Source organism: Oncorhynchus tshawytscha, linkage group LG12 (assembly GCF_018296145.1).
Source record: "Oncorhynchus tshawytscha isolate Ot180627B linkage group LG12, Otsh_v2.0, whole genome shotgun sequence".
Taxonomy (NCBI): domain Eukaryota; kingdom Metazoa; phylum Chordata; class Actinopteri; order Salmoniformes; family Salmonidae; genus Oncorhynchus; species Oncorhynchus tshawytscha.
In genome coordinates, this window is record NC_056440.1 from 51,763,768 (window position 1) to 51,784,271 (window position 20,504).

Sequence of the window (20,504 nt, forward strand, 5' to 3'; positions counted from 1 at the left end):
CAGTGCGGTCTTAGTGCCAGCATCAGTCTTTGGTGGTAAATAAACAACCACGAAAAGTCTGAATATAAAAAAAAAAAAACTCTAGGCAAGTAGTGTGGCCTGCAATTTATCACAATATACTCAACTTCAGGCGAGCAAAATCTAGAACCTTCCTTAGATTTCATGCACCAGCTGTTTACAAATATGCACAGACCGCCCCCCCCTTGTCTTTACCGGAGTGTGCTGTTCTAGCTTGCCGGTGCAGCGTCTATCCTGCTAGCTGAATATCCATGTCGTCATTCAGCCACGATTCCGTGAAACATAAGATATTACAGTTTTTGATGTCCCGTTGGTAGGATATTTGTGATCGTGCCTCGTCTAATTTATTGTCCAATGATTGCACGTTGGCGAGTAGTATTGACGGTAAAGGCAGCTTTCCCAGTCGCCTTCTCCGGGTCCTGACCAGGCATCCGGCTCTTTGTCCTCTGAACCTGCGTCGCTTCCTCATGCAAATAGCGGGGATGTCGGCCTTGTGGGGTGTTATAGAAAAGTCCTCGTTATAGAAAAGTCTTTGGCTAATCCGAGGTGAGTAATCGCTGTCCTAATATCCAGCTCTTTTTCACAGTAAGATATGGTTGTAGAAATGTACAAAATAAGTTGCGAAAAAAAAACAATAGCACAATTGGTTGGGCGCCCGTAAAACTGCTGCCATTTCTTCCAGCGCCATTTTACATGATCTCTGGGAAAGTGGAGTTTCACTTTTCCACACTGACCATAGAACAATGATGTGCACCTGTTTGGACAAGAATCCACACATTTTCATATAAAGTGACCATAATTTACAGATAAAGAAGCACTCAAAAGATAACGCATCTCCCCAAAACAGAAATCACCTGAAACTATACAGTGGAAATTCCCTTTATTATTATAGACAAGTTCTACAATTGCATGAGTTGGAGTAAATCAGCGATTACAGTACAGGTATGCCATAGTACATATTCCAATAGAATTAGGATGCTAGAATGGACATGAACCTTCTTATGGTGGAACAAAGGTCAGCCATTTTGGTCAGGGAGGTGGTCAACCATGGTTCGCCAGTGCTGTGATAGTGTAAAATAATACATTTGAAGAATGTATCTGCACTGTATGTTTGTTAGCTAGCCAGCTTCAGAGGAATGATTCAATACATTTTTCAAATTAACTGCCAATATGACAACATTCCATTCAAACAATGCTGTCAATACACAGCATGTCTCAAATCAGTTGATGATAGTACTTAAAAAAAAGTTGTAAATGCAACAAGTATTGACATTGTATCATATAATAACACTCACAGCTTTCCAAGAAAACAAAAATGCAGACATTTATGGTCTTTTTCCATATATATTATAGAGCAGGGCTCGCCAACCATGTTTCCGGAGCGCTATGTCCAGTAGGTTCACTCCAACCCTAATCTCGCGCAACGGATTCAAATAATTAGCTGGTTGATAAGCTGAATCCTTTTAGTTACAACTGGGGTTGGAGCAAAAACCTACAGGAGGGTGGCTCTCCAGGAATATTTGGACAGCCCTGTTTTAGAGGCTATTTATACACAGCATTCACAATAAACCCGTATAAAAACTATACTTATAATTATATTACAATATTTTAAGTTCACAATTCTAATACACAATTTCTGAAATCAAATGCCTTACTTTTATTTTCCTGCATAAGAAAAATCAGGATTATGCCTCTACTGCCATCAATTTCAATTAGACTGGTTTGGATTTCTCCCTGACCAATATAGATGGGGTAAAGAGGTCAATGGAACGCAGACCGTGGGGGATAAAAAGGACGTCGGATTGGTGCACATTCAAATCTGATCGAACAAAGTGGATATTCATCAAATCCCTCATTATTGATGTATTGTAGCAGGCCCACAATGTGGTTACTAAAAGGCAGATTTGGATATTTTCGGATGTTTACGCTGCATAACATTTAGAAGTAGTTCCTTTTCAGGTTTAGAAGTAGTAACTGCTAAATGCTACCCCCCGTTCGTATAAAAGTAGGAACATTTTGCTGGGGGGCAATGAGAAGAGTTGGGATCTTTTCTCTACACATTTCCATTGTTTTGGTTGAGATCCATTGACCTCGTTACTGCTTCTATGGCTGCTATTTTAACCACATTCTGGAGCTTTGAGGGCTGTTTATGACATAGCCCCTCTAGTAATTTAATAGGATCTATGAGTAGTCCTATGAGTTGGTACACCGGAATAACGTGTCGAAAACCTCCAGGAAACAACCCTCACCACCCCCAATTGCTATGACAGAGAGGGGTCAATGTCAGTTCAGTTAGTGGGGAGGTACTAAAACATCTTGCCTGAGTACAAGGACATCTTTTATACCTGTAAAAGGTCCTGAGATAAGTTAGGGTGGGAGGGAGAAAGGGACAAGACTGTCACCGGGTAAAAAACATGCTTTTTTTTGTTACATTTGGGGCAAGTGGGAAGATAAGTTGATTACGGAGAGTGCCTTTCTTTAGTCACTTTCAAGGGGTTGGGCCACCCTTGCAACATGGTTAAGGGCTGAAAGAAAGGGAACACACTATGGGGTGTTGACTCGGTATATCTCAATAGTCTGAAGTGACTTCATCTCTGCTCATTCAAAAGAGCATGATAGGGGGAAACACCCAGAGAATTTCTTGGTTTTCAGCAATCTTGTTCTTCACATTTCCCAGACAAAGGAGAAGTGACGAGGAGAGGAAGCCATTTCAGACGATTGAGATACACCCTTCAGGTGTGTATTTAGTAGCTACGGCCAAACAGAGTGTAGTACTGGGCGGCCTCCTTGCCGCTGACACACATCTGGCCCGGCTGCAGGGGCTTGAGGGGCTTGAAGGGGATACACAGGCTCTTTGCACCCATGGAGGGGGCACCGGGCTCCAGATCCTGGTCCCTGGAGAGGGGGGGACAAAGAGACAGGATAGGGAGTTGACAGATGTATTGAGCTTCATTCTACATTTGCTAACACTTCACTAAGAGACGATAATGCATATTGATGCGATTATAAAGAATTGCAAGACTTGTCATACACATGTACAGCGGGGAGAACAAGTGTATGATAACCTGCAAAATCGGCAGTGTTTCCTATTTACAAAGCATGTAGAGGTCTGTAATTTTTTTATCATAGGTACACTTCAACTGTGAGAAACAGAATCTAAAACAAAAATCCAGAAAATCCCATTGTATGATTTTTAAGTAATTAATTTGCATTTTATTGCATGACATAAGTATTTGATCACCTACCAACCAGTAAGAATTCCAGCTCTCACAGACCTGTTAGTTTTTCTTTAAGAAGCCCTCCTGTTCTCCAATCATTACCTGTATTAACTGCACCTGTTTGAACTCGTTACCTGTCCACACACTCAATCAAACAGACTCCAACCTCTCCACAATGGCCAAGACCAGAGAGCTGTGTAAGGACATCAGGGATAAAATTGTAGACCTGCACAAGGCTGGGATGGGCAACAGGACAATAGGCAAGCAGCTTGGTGAGAAGGCAACAGCTGTTGGCGCAATTATTAGAAAATGGAAGTAGTTCAAGATGACGGTCAATCACCCTCAGTCTGGGGCTCCATGCAAGATCTCACCTCGTGGGGCATCAATGATCATGGTGAGGGATCAGTCCAGAACTACACGGCAGGACCTGGTCAATGACCTGGTCAATGACCTGAAGAGAGCTGGGACCACAGTCTCAAAGAAAACCATTAGTAACACACTACGCCGTCATGGATTAAAATCCTGCAGCGCACGCAAGGTCCCCCTGCTCAAGCCAGCGCATGTCCAGGCCCGTCTGAAGTTTGCCAATGACCATCTGGATGATCCAGAGGAGGAATGGGAGAAGGTCATGTGGTCTGATGAGACAAAAATAGAGCTTTTTGGTCTAAACTCCACTCGCCGTGTTTGGAGGAAGAAGGATGAGTACAACCCCAAGAACACCATCCCAACCGTGAAGCATGGAGGTGGAAACATTCTTTGGGGATGCTTTTCTGAAAAAGGGACAGGACGACTGCACCATATTGAGGGGAGGAGGGATGGGGCCATGTATCACGAGATCTTGGCCAACAACCTCCTTCCCTCAGTAAGAGCATTGAAGATGGGTCGTGGCTGGGTCTTCCAGCATGACAACGACCCGAAACACACAGCCAGGGCAACTAAGGAGTGGCTCTGTAAGAAGCTTCAAGGTCCTGGAGTGGCCTAGCCAGTCTCTAGACCTGAACCCAATAGAAAATCTTTGGAGGGAGCTAAAAGTCCATATTGCCCAGCGACAGCCCCGAAACATGAAGGATCTGGAGAAGGTCTGTATGGAGGAGTGGGAAAAGATCCCTGCTGCAGTGTGTGCAAACCTGGTCAAGAACTACAGGAAACGTATGATCTCTGTAATTGCAAACAAAGGTTTCTGTACCAAATATTAAGTTCTGCTTTTCTGATGTATCAAATACTTATGTCATGCAATAAAATGCAAATTAATTTCTTAAAAATCATACAATGTGATTTTCTGGGTTTTTGTTTTACATTTGTCTCTCACAGTTGAAGTGTACCTATGATAAAAAATTACAGACCTCTACATGCTTTAAGTAGGAAAACCTGCAAAATCAGCAGTGTATCAAATATTTGTTTTCCCCAATGTACATATATATGCATCACGGTCATTGAGAGATACTTGAGTGATACGTACTTGGCAGTGGTCTTCTTGATCCAGTCTTCACACTCGATTTCTCCACAGAAGGGGATCTGGACAATCTGTGGACATCCCCCCCAAAAATAAAAATAAATAAAAACGGTCAGTGTGTTTGTATTAGTTAAGCCAGCCAGAAGTGAAGAAAAATGTCAGGAGTGGGACTGCCCCACTTCCCAAAAAATACTTTATATATTTCTTTGTTACTCCTGTCAGTTTTCTTTAGCTTAATTGAAGAGAGTACAGTGTGATATACAGGGAAGGGTGATTCAAAGGGCAGTGGGCCAGATACAAACCTATGAAGACTGTGGCTGACATGTGTTTCGGGGTGAGCGGCTGTAACCGCTGTAGCACACAGAGGCCATGAAGACTTCATCTCTGATGTAGGTTCAACATATAAACAGTGTAACTCACCCTGCCCTGGTCCAGGTCTTTCTGGAACTGTTCCATAGAGTCTGCTACTACCATGTGCTTGTTCAAGTCGTCTGATGCCCTGCGACACAGAAACATTTGATATTAGTCCAGGATTTGACAGGTCACACGTGTGTGTGGTGTACATTAGCCCCAGTGCAGTAGCTGAGAGAGATACACACAGAGACCGAGAGAGACGCACAGAAAGAACGCAAAACAGAGAGCATGTACAGTCGTGGCCAAAAGTTGAGAATGACACAAATATTAATTTCCACAAAGTTTGCTTGCTTCAGTGTCTTTAGATATTTTGTCAGAAGTTACTATGAAATACTGAAGTATAATTACAGGCATTTCATAAGTGTCAAAGGCTTTTATTGACAATTACATGAAGTTGATGCAGAGTCAATATTTGCAGTGTTGACCCTTTTTCAAGACCTCTGCAATCCACCCTGGCATGCTGTCAATTATAACTTCTGGGCCACATTCTAACTGACGGCAGCCCATTCTTGCATAATCAATGCTTGGATTAATTTGTGGGGTTTTGTTTGTCCACGCGCCTCTTTAGGATTGACCACAAGTTCTCAATGGGATTAAGGTCTGGGGAGTTTCCTGGCCATGGACCCAAAATATCGATGTTTTGTTCCCCGAGCCAATTAGTTATCACTTTTGCCTTATGGCAAGGTGCTCCATCATGCTGGAAAAGGCATTGCTGAAAAGGCATCTTCACAAGGTCATTTGCTGTTGTTCTGGGATGGATTTCCACTTTTCACACCAAAGTACGTTCATCTCTAGGAAACAGAACACGTCTCCTTCCTGAGCGGTATGACAGCTGCGTGGTCCCATGGTGTTTATACTTGCGAAGTATTGTTTGTACAGATGAACGTGGTACCTTCAGGCGTTTGGAAATTGCTCCCAAGGATGAACCAGACTTGGTCTACAATTTTTCCCCCCTGAAGTCTTGGCTGATTTCTTTTGATTTTCCCATGATGTCAAGCAAAGAGGCACTGAGTTTGAAGGTAGGCCTTGAAATACATCCACAGGTACACCTCCAATTGACTCAAATGATGTCAATTAGCCTATCAGAAGCTTCTAAAGCCATGACATAATTTTCTGGAATTTTCCAAGCTGTTTAAAGGCACAGACAACTTCTGACCCACTGGAATTGTGATACAGTGAATTAATCTGTCTGTAAACAATTGTTGGAAAAATGAATTGTGTCATGCAAAGTAGATGTCCTAACCGACTTGCCAAAACTATAGTTTGTTAACAAGAAATGTGTGGAGTGGTTGAAAAAACTAGTTTTAATGACTCCAACCTAAGTGTATGTAAACTTCCAACTTCAACTGTATGTGTATGAAGCATGTGTATATGCTGATAATTCTTATACTGTGTGTGTGTTACCTAGAGGTTGGCCTTGATTTCCTCAAGTGTGTGTTTACACACTTGTATGAGTGTGTGAATGTACATGCATTCTACCTCTTGAAGAGGTTGGTCTGGATGTCCTCCAGTAGCTGTGTGAGCCTCCTCTCTGTGTCGGCCTCGGGTAGGGTGATCTTCTCCCCTGTGTCTCTCCTCACGGCCACACACTGACCCTGCTTCAGGTCCTTAGGACCCACTTCCAGACGAATGGGCACACCCTTAGAGGGATGGAGAGAGTGAGAGAGTGAGAGAGTGAGAGAGAGAGAACAAGAGGGAATGAGAAAGAGAGAAAAAGAGACAGAAAGAGTGAGACCTTTCCCTTTGATTAGACACTTAATATTGGACTGATGAGAAGTTCATCCCTGAAATCATCTAATTGTCAGTAGTACAAATATATCCACAGAATCCATGGAGATGGGACAGGAGGTCCATGGACTACAGGTTCACGGTGGCAGTCATTTCGGCCAGTGCAGTCCAATGTAAAGGAAGCACTGAATGACAAGGCTACAAACCCCTAAAAGGGGATTTTTTTTTTGTGTACGACCCCAGTGGGAATCGAACCCACGACCCTGGCGTTGCTAGAGCCACGCTCTTACAAAGTGACCCAAACATGGCCAGGAGTTATGGTTTTACCTTGAGCTCCCAGTGGTTGAACTTCCAGCCAGGGGAGTAGTTTTCTCTGAGGTCTGCCTTGACTCGGATCTCTCCCCTCTGCAGCCGAGCCAGGTACTTGGAGCACTGGGCCAAGAGAACCTCTTTCTCAGCCTCGGGCAGGGAGGCCGTGATACCACATGGGATGATGATCACCTGGGTGAGAAGAGGAGCAGGAAAAGATGCAGAGTTAAATCAATTCGAATTGACACTGAATTTACTACTTGACTCATGCTTATAAGGGTTGTTTTACAAATCTAAATGATTGACCTTTTTCCATCATTGTAAATAAGAATTTCCTGGTAAAATAAAAAAACGTACCTGGAGACATGCGACTTTGGGGGGCAGCACCAGGCCCATGTTGTCACCGTGGACCATGGTGAGTACGCCGATGGTGCGGGTGGTGATGCCCCACGAGTTCTGATATGCCAGCTGCTTTTCACCTGGCTTCTTGGGGTCCTCGAACACAATCTCAAACATCCGGGAGAAGTTCTGTCCCAAGTGATGGGACGTGGCGCCCTGAGAGGAAGAGAAACATTTAGCTTGGTTGTTTTCTTATTGTTAAAAAGCAGGCCTGGGTTAAATTACGGTATAAAATCTTTCAAATATACATTTTTTCCTTTAGCCTACCTGGAGTGCCAGGTGGGTGGGGTTTGCACTTTGGGGACTTTTCTATACATGTTCATTGCAACAGGTAAGGTCAGTCAAGCACAACTAAAGTATTTGAAATTACATTTGAACCCAGATCTGTAAAAAGGCATGCCTAAGAGATGTTTCTCCACTGTGTGCTTTAGTTCGACTGCTAAGTACTTGTTGACTCCTTTAGTCTGCTCCTAGATATTTTCCCCCTTTGGTCTCTACATGTCTGAATAAACTTGATAGGTGTAAGCACTCATGTGGAAGGCTCCAGCTTTGTAAATAAGACTGTTTGGACCATGACAGTTAGTTGGTGATGTGGACACCAAGGAACTAGAACCTCTCCACCTACTCAACTACAGCCCTGTCAATGAGAATGGGGGCATGCTTGGCACTCCTTTTCCTGTAGTCCACTATCATCTCCTTTGTCTTGATCAGGTTGAGGGAGATGTTGTTATCCTGACACCACACTGCCAGATCTCGGACCTCCTCCCTATAGGCTGTCTCATCGTTGTCGGTGATGAGGCCTACCACTGTTGTGTCGTCTGCAAACTTAATGATGGTGTTGGAGTCGTGCCTGGCCATGCAGTCATGGGTGAACAGGGAGTACAAGAGGGGACGTACAGGAGGGGCCCCCATGTTGAGGATCAGCGTGGCGGATGTGTTGTTACCTAACCTTACTACATGGGGGCAGCCAGTTAGGAAGTCCAGGATCCAGTTGCAGAGGGAGGTGTTTAGTCCCAGGGTCCTTAGCAAATGATGAGCTTTGAGGGCACTGTGGTGTTGAACGCTGAGCTGCAGTCAATGAATAGCATTTTCACGTAGCTGTTCCTTTTGTCCAGGTCAGCGCGGAGTGCAATAGAGATTGCGTCATCTGTTGGTCTGTTGGGGTGGTATGCAAATTGGAGTGGGCCTAGGGTTTCTGGGATAATGGTGTTGATGTGAGCCATTACCAGCCTTTTAAAGCATTCATGGCTACAGACAAAAGTGGTATGGGTCAGAATGCATTTAGGCAGGTTTCCTTTGTGTTCTTGGACCACAGGGTCTATGGTGATTCTCTGATCCACCTCTATGCAGACAATACCATTCTGTATACTTCTGGCCCTTCGTTGGACACTGTTAACTACCCTCCAGACGAGCATCGATGCCATACAACTCTCCTTCCGTGGCCTCCAACTGCTCTTAATGCAAGTAAAACTAAATGCATGCTCTTCAACCGATCGCTGCCCGCACCTGCCCGTCCATCCAGCATCACTATTCTGGACGGTTCTGACTTAGAATATGTGGACAACTACAAATACCTAGGTGTCTGGTTAGACTGTAAACTCTCCCAAAAAACTCACTCAAATTAAGCATCTCCAATCCAAAATTAGATCTAGAATCGGTTTCCTATTTCACAACAAACCATCCTTCATGCTGCCAAACATACCCTTGTAAAACTGACTATCCTACCGATCCTCGACTTTGGCGATGTCATCTATAAAATACCCTCCAACACTCCACTCAGCAAATTGGATGCAGTCTATCACAGTGCCATCCGTTTTGTCACCAAAGCCACATATACTACCCACCACTGCGACCTGTATGCTCTCATTGGCTGGCCCTCGCTTCATATTCGTCACCAGACCCACTGGCTCCAGGTCATCTATAAGTGTTTGCTAGGTAAAGCCCTGCCTTATCTCAGCTCACTGATCACCATAGCAGCACCCACCCGTAGCACGCGCTCCAGCAGGTATATTTCACTGGTCAACCCCAAAGCCAACTCCTCTTTGGCTGCCTTTCCTTCCAGGTCTCTGCTGCCAATGACTGGAATGAACTGCAAAAATCACTGAAGCTGGAGACCCATATCTCCCTCACTAACTATAAGCACCAGATGTCAGAGCAGTTTACAGATGCCTGCACCTGTACATAGCCCATCCAACTACCTTATCCCCATACTGTTATTTATTTTGCTCCTTTGCACCCCATTATCTCTACTTGCACATTCATCTTCTGCACATCTATCACTCCAGGGTTTAATTACTATATTGTAATTATTGCACCACTACGGCCTATTCTTTGCCTTACCTCCTTTATCTAACCTCATATGCACACACTGTATATAGACTGTTTATTCCATGTGTCGCACTGCTTCGCTTAATCTTGGCCAAGTCGCAGTTGTAAATGAGAACTTGTTCTCAGCTAGACTCTTGGTTAAATAAAGGTGAAATAAATAGTGTCTGGGTTAGAGTCCCACTCTTTAAAAGTGTCAGCTCTACTTTCTATCTCAGTGTGGATGTTGACTGTAATCCATGGCTTCTGGTTGGGGTATGTACGTACAGTCACTGTGGGGACGACGTTGTCGATGCACTTATTGATGAAGCCAATGACAGATGTGGTGTACTCCTCAATGCCATCGGAAGAATCCCAGGAACATATTCCAGTCTGTGCTAGCAAAACAGTCCTGTAGTTTAGCATCTGACCACTTCCGTATTGAGTGAGTCACTGTTACCTCCTGCTTTAGTTTTTGCTTGTAAGCACAAGTAAGGAGGATAGAGTTATGGTCAGATTTGCCAAATGGAGGGTGAGGGAGAGCTTTGTACACGTCTCTGTGTGGAGTAAAGGTGGTCTTTTTTCCCCCTGGCTGCACATGTAACATGCTGGTAGAAATGAGGTGAAACTGATTTAAAATTTGCCTGTATTAAAGTACCCGGCCACTAGGAGTGCCACTTCTGGATGAGAATTCTCTTGTTTATTGCCTTATACAGCTCGTTGAGTGTGGTCTTAGTGCCAGCATAGGTTTGTGATTAAATAACATATATGTTGAAAGATAATGATAAAATAATTACACTCTGAAACCTTAACTGTATGAAATTGATTAGAATCATAAAATTCTAATCTGATGTGTGTAGTTTTAGTCAGAATTAGGTTAAACAATGTATCTGTATAGTGGAAAAACACAGACTGTCTGAGCAAGGTGTTGCTTAGGATTTGAACTTGTATGTGGGTGCCTAGGAAAATACCGAAGAACAATTAAAACTGTTTCTACCGACCTGGCTAGGCCTCTGAGGAATTTATGAGAGCATAGGGAGTACTTCAAGGTTTCCCTAATCTCGGGGGAATGGAACTGTCGGCTGGGCAGTGATACACCGTGGTGAACTATAGAGATAAAACTCACCTACTGTTTGTGTGGAAGTATGTGCATAGGATACCTACTGTTTGTGTGGAAGTATGTGCACAGCTATAGAATGGATGTCTTTGTATAATGGACTTTAGAATGTTCTCTGAATAAACTGTACTCTTTTTGCATAAGCTGAGTCTTTGACTAATTATTATTAAACCCATGGTCTTACAGATCTCGGGGATTGGTCAGAGCTATTGATTGTCAGTTATCATCATTGGGATTGAAAATTCTCGTGACAGTTTGTTATGGTAAATAGTAGATAAACTATTGGTAAATAGTGTGGTCTACAGCTTATCACGAGACTACCTCAGGCGAGCAAAACCTTGAGACTTAATTAATATTAGATTTCATGCACCAGCTGTTATTGACAACTAGACACAGGCCGTCACCCCTTGTGTTACCGCAGCTGTATGTTGTCCATGTCGTTGTTCAGCCACGACTAAGATTTTACAGTTTTTAATGTCCCATTGGTAGGATAGTCTTCATCGAAGCTCATCCAGTTTATTATCCAATAATTGCACGTTGGCCAATTGGACTGATGGTAGAGGTGGGTTACCCACTCGCCATCGGATTCTTACAAGACACCCCAACCTACATCTCAGTCTCTTCTTCATGTGAATGACAGGGATTTGGGCCTTGTCCGGTGTCTATAATAAATCCTTTGCGTACGATGTGTCACTTTTGATATCCAGAAGCTCTTTTCGGTCATAAGAGAGGGTGGCAGAAACATTATGTACAAAATAAGTTACAAATGATACGAAAAAAAACCCACAATATCACAATTGGTTTGGAGACGGTAAAACGGCAGTCATCTCCTCTGATGCCATTATGTGCATCAAGTACGGAAAATGCAGGTAAGACATTCGGCAAAACAAAACGCATATGCATCTGGTGGACATCAGGCGTCAAAGGGCTCTAGCGTATTGTTATTCGTACACCTCTGAACGTAATTTGCAAAAGTGCGCACCGATTTTACATGTAGAATCGAGTAAAAAATTGTGAGTCAGAAGTCTACAGTGGTTTATCCTTAAAAACCACTACGCTGAACGATCGGCATACGAACGCTAGATCCATATTCAGTGCGATGTGTGCAAACCTCAAGAGTACCTGGATGGCTCTGCCACTGGCAGAGATGAAGGCCTCCACGGTGGTAGTGTAGTCGCCTCCGGCAAACTTCTCCTTCTCAGTCTTCCTGCCCTTTACCACGGGGATGGCCATGAGCTCCTCGTACACCCGCGCATACAGGTCCAGGATCTGTAACACCTGGACACACGCACAGGAGGGAGAAGAGTAGTCAGTTTTCATTACAAATATTACCATATTCAGAAGGCATGTAACTGGAAAAGAAATCTGAAACTGGGAGGTATTAGCTACCCTAACATTAAGATATCACTGAAATCATCCACCAACAATGTCAATCTCTGTGCAAATGGACAATAATGGTAATTGTATTAGGCCTAATTAACCCTTCACTAAACTCCGCTCTCGAACAGCAATTGTCCAATCAGAGCTTAACAACCGCAACCAACCACTCGGACACGTCAGAAAAAAATCCTCACGGCTTCCATGAGCTCTAATGGAGAGACGTGTAAATTGTGGAAAAAGCTGTGTGGACAACTTCATGCACAGTTGAACACAAGCAAAATAACGAAGGATGCATATATGTTTGCTCCAAGGTAAGCAACTATGTTAATCTTTTGCATAATGTGTGATATCACAATATATATATATTTTTTTAAATGGCTAGACAAAGTCGGCAACAACTTTAACATTACACAACTAAGCTAAACATTGCTAATTTAGCTAGCTACCTTGTTAACAACATTAGCTAGCTAGTTAGCTTTGTTAGATTACATGTATCACAAATCTTTAGCTGGCTAATTTCGTTCCGCAATGTGTTGATGGGAATCCAAGTCTTCAGTACCCAAATCCAGCTGCTGTACTGTAATATGAGGTTTTGCCAAACCTATCATACATGACCAAATATCGACAGACACCAGGGGGCAAGTTTATCTCACATATACATAAATTATACACAATTTACATAACTCGTACATAAGTTCATGTAATCACAAGTACAATGTAGGCAGCAAATGTCTGATTTACACATTTGATTCAGAAGACCACTGAAACAATATAACCCTAACACTAAATATCTGGATGAATAACATTACTTGTATCATCCCGTATCTACAGATTAAGATCTGATGTGCAACAGGGCTCTACAGTGCGGCCATTTTACTTGCATATGCGCTTAAATATTTTATTGTGCAACCTGGAATTTTTATATAGGAATTCCAGTGCGCTTAGAAAAACTAAAGATTCTAGCTTCAACATCTCACATTTTTCATTGTGCTCCTTAATTTGTGAGCGCCTATTTAAAAAAAAAAATTAAGGCACACGTGCTCCTTGTAAAAAAACGTCAGCGTAGAGCCCTGTGCAAGATGCAGCTTCCACTAACACCACAGGAGAGACCGCAACCAAATCACCAGAGGATACCAGAGATGATAGTTCAACAAAGGAGGAATTATCTGCACAGGGCCGGCAAGAAATGCTTAAAAAAAAAAAAAAAAACAGCAGTCCAGCTGGCTTTTCATGCTATCCCACTTTTCTGCATTAAAGTGGACACACTCCAGGTGAAAGTCATTTTTACACATGACAAATAAATCACACCACGGCATCCCTGTGATTCCCATTTGTCCCATACTATGGTAGAGGAACTCATGATTAGGTTTGTAAGCATAGGTACCATCAGCTCTTTGACAGAGATTTACTACCAGTAAAGTTGACTTTGTTTGGGCATTTTATTTCCAGAAGTTGTTGCTTGGGTTCTCATTACTCTAGACTTTCCTGTCAGGAGATGCCTAAATGGAGGGAGTGGGGGTTGACAACAAAGCCACATGGGAACACTTTGTGCCCAGTGACTTCAGTATACGGTGCTGCTGTAAGCAGCTCAAGCTCCAGGTCTATCGTCATCGCCTTGGTCTGCACGGTCTTCTTCCTCTGCATGCTGGTGGCAAGACTGTCAGTCTGCTACCTTGGAGCACAACCTCTTAAAAAGACGAAGTAAGTGGCTGGGAGCAGACACCATGGCGGGTGTTGTTGCTCTGCCATCTTGTCTCTTTTTCCAGTGCCTCTGCTTCAGACTGGGAGACCATTATATCACTGTTGTAATATCTTATTTTCATTCAGAACTGTAGAGAAACATCTTGGTTGTTAGCGGCTGAGGAAATGTTGGGAACTCATCCATAGGGTTGGAGGAGGATGGTGGTGGTGGTGCTCTTCTCCAATAGTGGGAGCTGCAAAAGAACAGGGGAAAAACAGCTTTTACAAAGCACCAACTTGTTTAAATCATTTATGGTAGAAATTCAAATGTTTATCATTGTGTATTTTGTGTTGTTTCCAGAGTACATAGGAGCATCCCCAGTTGGAAGAAGAAAAGGAAGGGATGAGCTTAAAGATTCTACTCGCTCAAAAGTATTAGGAAATGGACTAACCCCTAACCGGTTAACGCCAGAGTCCGTAAATAACATCAGTGTCCCCCCAACTTCTCCCAATACTGCACTGGGTTAAGTTATGGTCAATTTAATAACTTGTGCACATTTTTCACATTAACCAAATAAGAAACATATCCCCACAGACAACTATCCCCTTGACATACAAGAATAGATTGGCAGATGCAGTTTCTGCCTGTGCTGATGAAACGTAAGACAATGTTTGGCTTGTACATTTCATATGGATTTACAAAGTGTTAGCACTTTATTCAATGGACTTTATTTTGGACAGGCTAGGTCAGTTGTCTGTATGGCCTCACAAGGACAACGTCACAGAAAACATGCCAGACAACTACAGGAGATATTTTCCAACGACCTTTGCAATACTAGATTGCACCGAGTTAAAGATGGAGAAACCAAGCTCATTGCTAATGCAAAGTAGGCTTTGTTGTAGATATACCAGGGTATTTGGAAATAACCGTATTTGGAAATGCCGTCCCTAGGAGGGGTGCGTCACTTGAGTGGGTTGAGTCACTGATGTGATCTTCCTGTCTGGGTTGGCGCCCCCCCTTGGGTTTTGCCGTGGTGGAGATCTTTGTGGGCTATACTCGGCCTTGTCTCACGATGGTAAGTTGGTGGTTGAAGATATCCCTCTAGTGGTGTGGCGGCTGTGCTTTGGCAAAGTGGGTGGGGTTACATCCTTCCTGTTTGGCCCTGTCCGGGGGCATCATCAGATGGGGCCACTGTGTCTCCTGACCCCTCCTGTCTCAGCCTCCAGTATTCATGCTGCAGTAGTTTGTGTCGGGGGGCTAGGGTCAGTTTGTTATATCTGGAGTACTTCTCCTGTCTTATCCGGTGTCCTGGGTGAATTTAAGTATGCGCTCTCTTTCTCTCGGAGGACCTGAGCCCTAGGACCATGCCTCAGGACTACCTGGCATGATGACTCCTTGCTGTCCCCAGTCCACCTGGCCGTGCTGCTGCTCCAGTTTCAACTGTTCTGCCTGCGGCTATGGAATCCTGACCAGTTCACCGGACGTGCTACCTGCCCCAGACCTATTATTTGACCATGCTGGTCATTTATGAACATTTGAACATCTTGGCCATGTTCTGTTATAATCTTCACCCAGCACAGCCAGAAGAGGACTGGCCACCCCTCATAGCCTGGTTTCTTCCTAGGTTTTGGCCTTTCTAGGGAGTTTTTCCTAGCCAACGTGCTTCAACACCTGCATTGCTTGCTGTTTGGGGTTTTAGGCTGGGTTTCTGTCCAGCACTTTGAGATATCAGCTGATGTACGAAGGGCTATATAAATAAATTTGATTTAAAAAAATGTAAAAGTTCAATACATTTCAAACTATTTATTTGACATTTTTATACATTAATATTTGTAGATACTTTCAGTAAATATCTGCAGTGAACTTGTGCAATACGGCATTCTTTCACCCGTCACAATTTTCCATTATGAAGCTTACCAGTAGTCCCCAGTCACATGGTGTTTGTTTACAAGCATACAACTATGAGACTGGAGCCTTGTGAGTCACTTACTGTTGTGCAGCACCAGGTGATCTAATTACAGCATGGAATTCACATCTTTTTTTTCATATCTTTTAACTAAGTTAACTGTGTAACATGTGCTAAATGCTTAGCAGTTGTGCATTTGGTTTGTCAATGTATTACCTAGTTAGCTATCTAGCTAAGTGGTTAGCTTCTTCAGAAAAAGAGAAAGCTTTCCTTGGTAACAGCAGAGAAGCCCCTCCTGGATCAAGAGCCTTGCTGTCTAATATTTATTTTGTGCGTGCCGCAAACCGAAGTCTCTTGATAGTATGTGACCGATGTGGCTCATTTATGTTTGCATTCACCCTTTAAAATATTTCTCAGAAATGGATCCTGTGTAAACAGTAACATCACAGAGCTACTGCAAAATTTGCTTCAATGTGGCTACCTTAGAGGTGATGGGCCTATGGCAGACGAGGGGTTTCTCAATGAGTATGTTTACATGCGCAGTAATAATTCGATATTAAACTGACTATGGAATCAGGCAGATTATGCAATAGTCATGTAAACATCTTACTCTGCTTATCTTGAATTGTCTTAAGGTCCAAATCTAAGTAAGCATACGCTGATTAAAACACCTGTTTTCTGAGCAATCTTTAGAATGATTCGGACATGTAAATAGCTTAAATGGGCGTTCCAGTGGTGGGTTTGATCTGCGCATTTGCTAGCACCAGCCGAGCCAGCCTCCCTCTTTAGTGTGACTGAAGTGAGTTCGGAACGAATGCGTCTTAGAAGTAGTTTTCACAAACTTTATATGTCCAAACTCAGAATCCAATATGCTTCCCAAAAATAACATGGTGGAATGTTTATGTTGGTTGCCAATTGTCTGCATTTATCAGAGTGCCATCAGGTAGCCTGATTTCAGATTTGTCCATGGAAACAGAGTTATTAGGGAAATCGTTCTTGCAAAGAATGTAAACACTTTAATCAAACTATTATATAAATCTGACGATCCACAATCATATTATGTGCATGTAACCGTACTCATCGAGAAAGACGGAGGAAATTGGCCTTAGACTGAACATTCCTCCCAACAAATACTGAGATGACAAACATTTTGAAGCATAGGATGCACGTGGAAAGGGAAATAGCATCATGTAAAATCCCCAATTCCAGATGAGGAAACATAAAACAAGATATGCTTTGTGGTTAGTATGCTGTCCAACTTCCAGCTACACATTCATCAGTAAATGTAAATCTGTTCACTTTGACACTGTCCTAGGAACATAAGCATGCAAACATGAAGGTGAAATCATGATGACATCTGTTTATGCATACCCTACTGTTTCTGCTGCTCACCATAGATTTGTACCAATATAGTAAGTACCTGCCCACATCTAACATAGGTTTCTTTGATATGTAGCTAACAGTGAAATATAATGGACTTGCCTAGGTTATAATACCCTCTTGGTTGGATTGATTACAACATGCATTAGAGATTGTAAACAAGACATTCACGTGTAGCTCACCCATCAGTTGTAACTGCAGTAGACTGGTCTTCTTTTCCGACTCACTTTTGCCTTTGCCACCCTGACCGCTGTAATAGGAATCAATCTTCTTGCCTCTTGACTTATGCAACTGTTGTGGCAAGCTTGTAGTGGACATTTGATCTGGGGCTCTCCAGAGGTCCAAGTTGTGGATCAGACCAACAACATGCAAGCAGTAACCTGTGGAGCTAGCATAGAACGAGGGCGTTGGTTGTTGAAGCGAGGGCGTTGGTTGTTTACGTTAGCATAACAGCTAGCTGAAGCTGATATTGTAGGAGTTTGGTTTTTAAATGATTGAGACCTACCCTGCAGTTTAGGAACAATGGTGCTCCTTTGTCATCTGCCTCTGCCTCTGCCTCAATGGTCAGCTAGTGGTGTTTCTCCCTCTTACACTGGGTCCTGTAGACTTTGCCTCTATCCTAGTCCTCCTGCTTGCTGTGTTAAGCTCCTGCATACTTTTTTTGTGAATATAGCCTTCAAAAGGCATACTGAAGATCCTTTAGTTTGCTCCAATCTGATATAAGTGATGGTTGTCTCCAAAAGTAACTTTGTACCTCATTGGGGAGTTCCCTTAGCGTTATTACTTTGCACTTCTCCATTTTCACAGGAAAATAAAAGGCAAAGCTTGTCAGAGTTAGCAACAGTAACCAAGGTGTAGTACACAATTATCCCAGAATCCATGGAAAAGAGATCCAGGGCCCATGGACTACAGGTTCACAGTGGCAGCCATTTTGGTCAGGGCAGTCCATTGTCAAGGAAACACTGAATTTGACAAGACTGTAAACTTTCAAATACATGCGTCTAAATCCAACTTAAACAAAAAAAAACAACGTTAAGAATCGTTTGAATGCACTCCCCAGACATGACAAGTTCTATGTTTTTTACTCAACATTCACAAGGGAAAAAGTAAGAACTAGTCTTATGGACGGATAATAATAAATTGGCCTCGTTACCTCTTCGGCGGCCTCCTCTTTGGTGGCGAAAGCAGTGTGTCCCTCCTGCCACAGGAACTCTCTGGTCCTCAGGAAGGGTTGAGGGTGCTTGAACTCCCACCTCTGGGGGTGAGTGAAAGAAAGCAAAAGAGAAATAGTACAAATCACGATACATTCTGAAAAGATCACATTTGCAGTCAAACAGCAAGCATTACTTAAATTCAACATTAACCTAATACAAACAATTCAGTAGGAATGAGGTTTGGGCAGTAGGCCTTATACATTATCAAAGCATATTGGATATGCGCCTGGCCTGCAAATATTATTATTCTGAGACCATATTACACTTCAAAACTCAAGCTTTAATAAAATAGATCAGTTGGTGTAGCACTGGCAAGGCACTGCGGGGCATGAATTGAAATAATTCGCTTTTTATTTTACTGGACTGATTGTTAGTGTATCTGATGGTCATGGTGCTTTCAAGACTACTGGGAACTCGACATCAGTGATCTTCAGGTCGGAAAGTCCGAGCTCTAGAAAGACACCCCAGTTTCCGACTTGGAATTCAAAATGATCCCAGTCAGATCACGTTTCTCTCTGTGGTCATGGTTTTAAGTGCTCCAATCTTACTTAGGCTAGTAGCCGATCAAACTTTGCTGTGGCCAGGGTCGTGGAAGCTCTCCAGGCACGATAATTTGAGTGATCCGATTGGCCAGCGCTGTAGGCGTACTCGAGTTCACCATAGATCTGTTTTGTGATCGACTGGGAATGCCTTGCGATCAACTGGTTGGTGACCACTGTCCTAAACAGTTCTGACAAAAAAGACAGTTGACATACTGGACAGGGTTGAAGTCTTCTATTTTCAGTAGATTTTTCCATTTTGAAATTGTACTGACCCTAACAGTGATGGTGAATATGACAATTATCATTTGTGGATTGGACACTGACCACAACATTGCACCACTGGTTGAGTTTGATGGGGAGGTCTCTGTGGGACTGGACCCATTTGGCATAGGAAGGGTACATCACTGTAAAAAGAAAAGACGAAGGATGCATTGGTCAGGGTGTGAATTAGTAAATGAATACATATATGGCATAGAGAGGGTAGAAGTAGTAAGCGCCTTGCATGAAAATATCCATAGATACGTTGTGTCGTGAGTTACACCTGTACAACGTAGTTCTTTGAGACCTAATGAAAAGCATCTGGAAATTCAATGTGTCAAGTTTAACTTTAAAGTCTGACAGAAGTGGTCAGGTGTGTTTGTCTTACCAGTTTCACTAGTGGGTCGGATAGCGACGGGCTCGGCAAGCTCCGTGTTCCCTGACCGCGTCACCCAGGCGACCTGAAGGCAGCACACACACAAACACAGTTCACTACAAATGTGTCAAATCACTTAAAGGGGGATCTTCAGTATGACAAGAAATATGGTGATCACACATCACTTGAGAAGCGAGGACCAGGATTTCCAATAGGAATAGATAAACACTGACACCCCCCCCATCCAACCCCACACACACACATCGCAACACCCACCTCAGGGGCAAAATCTGCGATGTGGGACTTCTCCTTCTCCAGGGCAGCCTGTGAGACAAACATGGGGAAGTAGCAGTTCTCCACGCCCAACTTCTTGATCTCGCGGTCAACAAACTCCTTGATGGACTCCCAGATGGAGTATGACCAGGGCCGCAGCACATAGCAGCCGCTCACATCGTAGTACTCAATCATTTCTGCCTTAGTGATCACCTGGAGGGGCAGATGTGAAGGTAGACACTTGTCTTGAGCCCTATACCATGGCTGCATTCCGATTCTCCACCCTTCTCCCAATCCTCTAATGGATCTAAAACCACTAGATTGGTGTTATCATTGGCTGGAGGGACTTTCCACCATTGTTAAATCAATGACAGGAAGTGTGCAAGTACACACCCGAGCTCCAGGCCCTATTCCCAATTATTTTTTCACATCCTTTTAAATCCACCAGGGGGAGTGTACAAGGAGTAGAAATAGAATTGGGCTTCAGTCCAAGAGAGGTTTGTGACAATCCCAAAACTACTGGTTTTAGTAGAG

The 20,504-nt window shown here is 43.3% G+C and overlaps 1 protein-coding gene, 1 long non-coding RNA gene and 2 other non-coding genes across 5 annotated transcripts in view; all 4 read right to left on the minus strand.

Annotated features, from left to right (window-relative positions):
* Nucleotides 1-883: 883 nt before the first annotated feature.
* Nucleotides 884-20,504, minus strand: part of LOC112263456 (bifunctional glutamate/proline--tRNA ligase) — a 56,166-nt gene continuing 36,545 nt past the window's right edge. For both annotated transcript variants that reach the window (XM_024439705.2, XM_024439706.2), the window contains 11 exons: nucleotides 19,974-20,183; nucleotides 19,710-19,782; nucleotides 19,388-19,467; nucleotides 18,461-18,562; nucleotides 12,083-12,238; nucleotides 7,498-7,695; nucleotides 7,159-7,332; nucleotides 6,583-6,743; nucleotides 5,110-5,188; nucleotides 4,696-4,760; nucleotides 884-2,913 (listed from right to left, as the gene is read on the minus strand). In XM_024439705.2, coding sequence (XP_024295473.1) covers nucleotides 2,763-2,913; nucleotides 4,696-4,760; nucleotides 5,110-5,188; nucleotides 6,583-6,743; nucleotides 7,159-7,332; nucleotides 7,498-7,695; nucleotides 12,083-12,238; nucleotides 18,461-18,562; nucleotides 19,388-19,467; nucleotides 19,710-19,782; nucleotides 19,974-20,183 — 1,449 coding nt within the window. In that variant the 3' untranslated portion in view covers nucleotides 884-2,762. The remainder of the gene's footprint in view (nucleotides 2,914-4,695; nucleotides 4,761-5,109; nucleotides 5,189-6,582; nucleotides 6,744-7,158; nucleotides 7,333-7,497; nucleotides 7,696-12,082; nucleotides 12,239-18,460; nucleotides 18,563-19,387; nucleotides 19,468-19,709; nucleotides 19,783-19,973; nucleotides 20,184-20,504) is intronic.
* LOC112264272 lies at nucleotides 6,900-7,034 on the minus strand. Its single transcript, XR_002955616.1, has one exon. It is a non-coding gene; the product is annotated as a small nucleolar RNA SNORA5 (small nucleolar RNA).
* LOC112263458 lies at nucleotides 12,279-18,454 on the minus strand. The gene is made up of 3 exons (XR_002955499.1): nucleotides 17,813-18,454; nucleotides 17,490-17,695; nucleotides 12,279-14,274 (listed from the first exon to the last, which is right to left on the minus strand). It is a non-coding gene; the product is annotated as an uncharacterized LOC112263458 (long non-coding RNA).
* On the minus strand, nucleotides 18,156-18,289 carry LOC112264271. Its single transcript, XR_002955615.1, has one exon. It is a non-coding gene; the product is annotated as a small nucleolar RNA SNORA5 (small nucleolar RNA).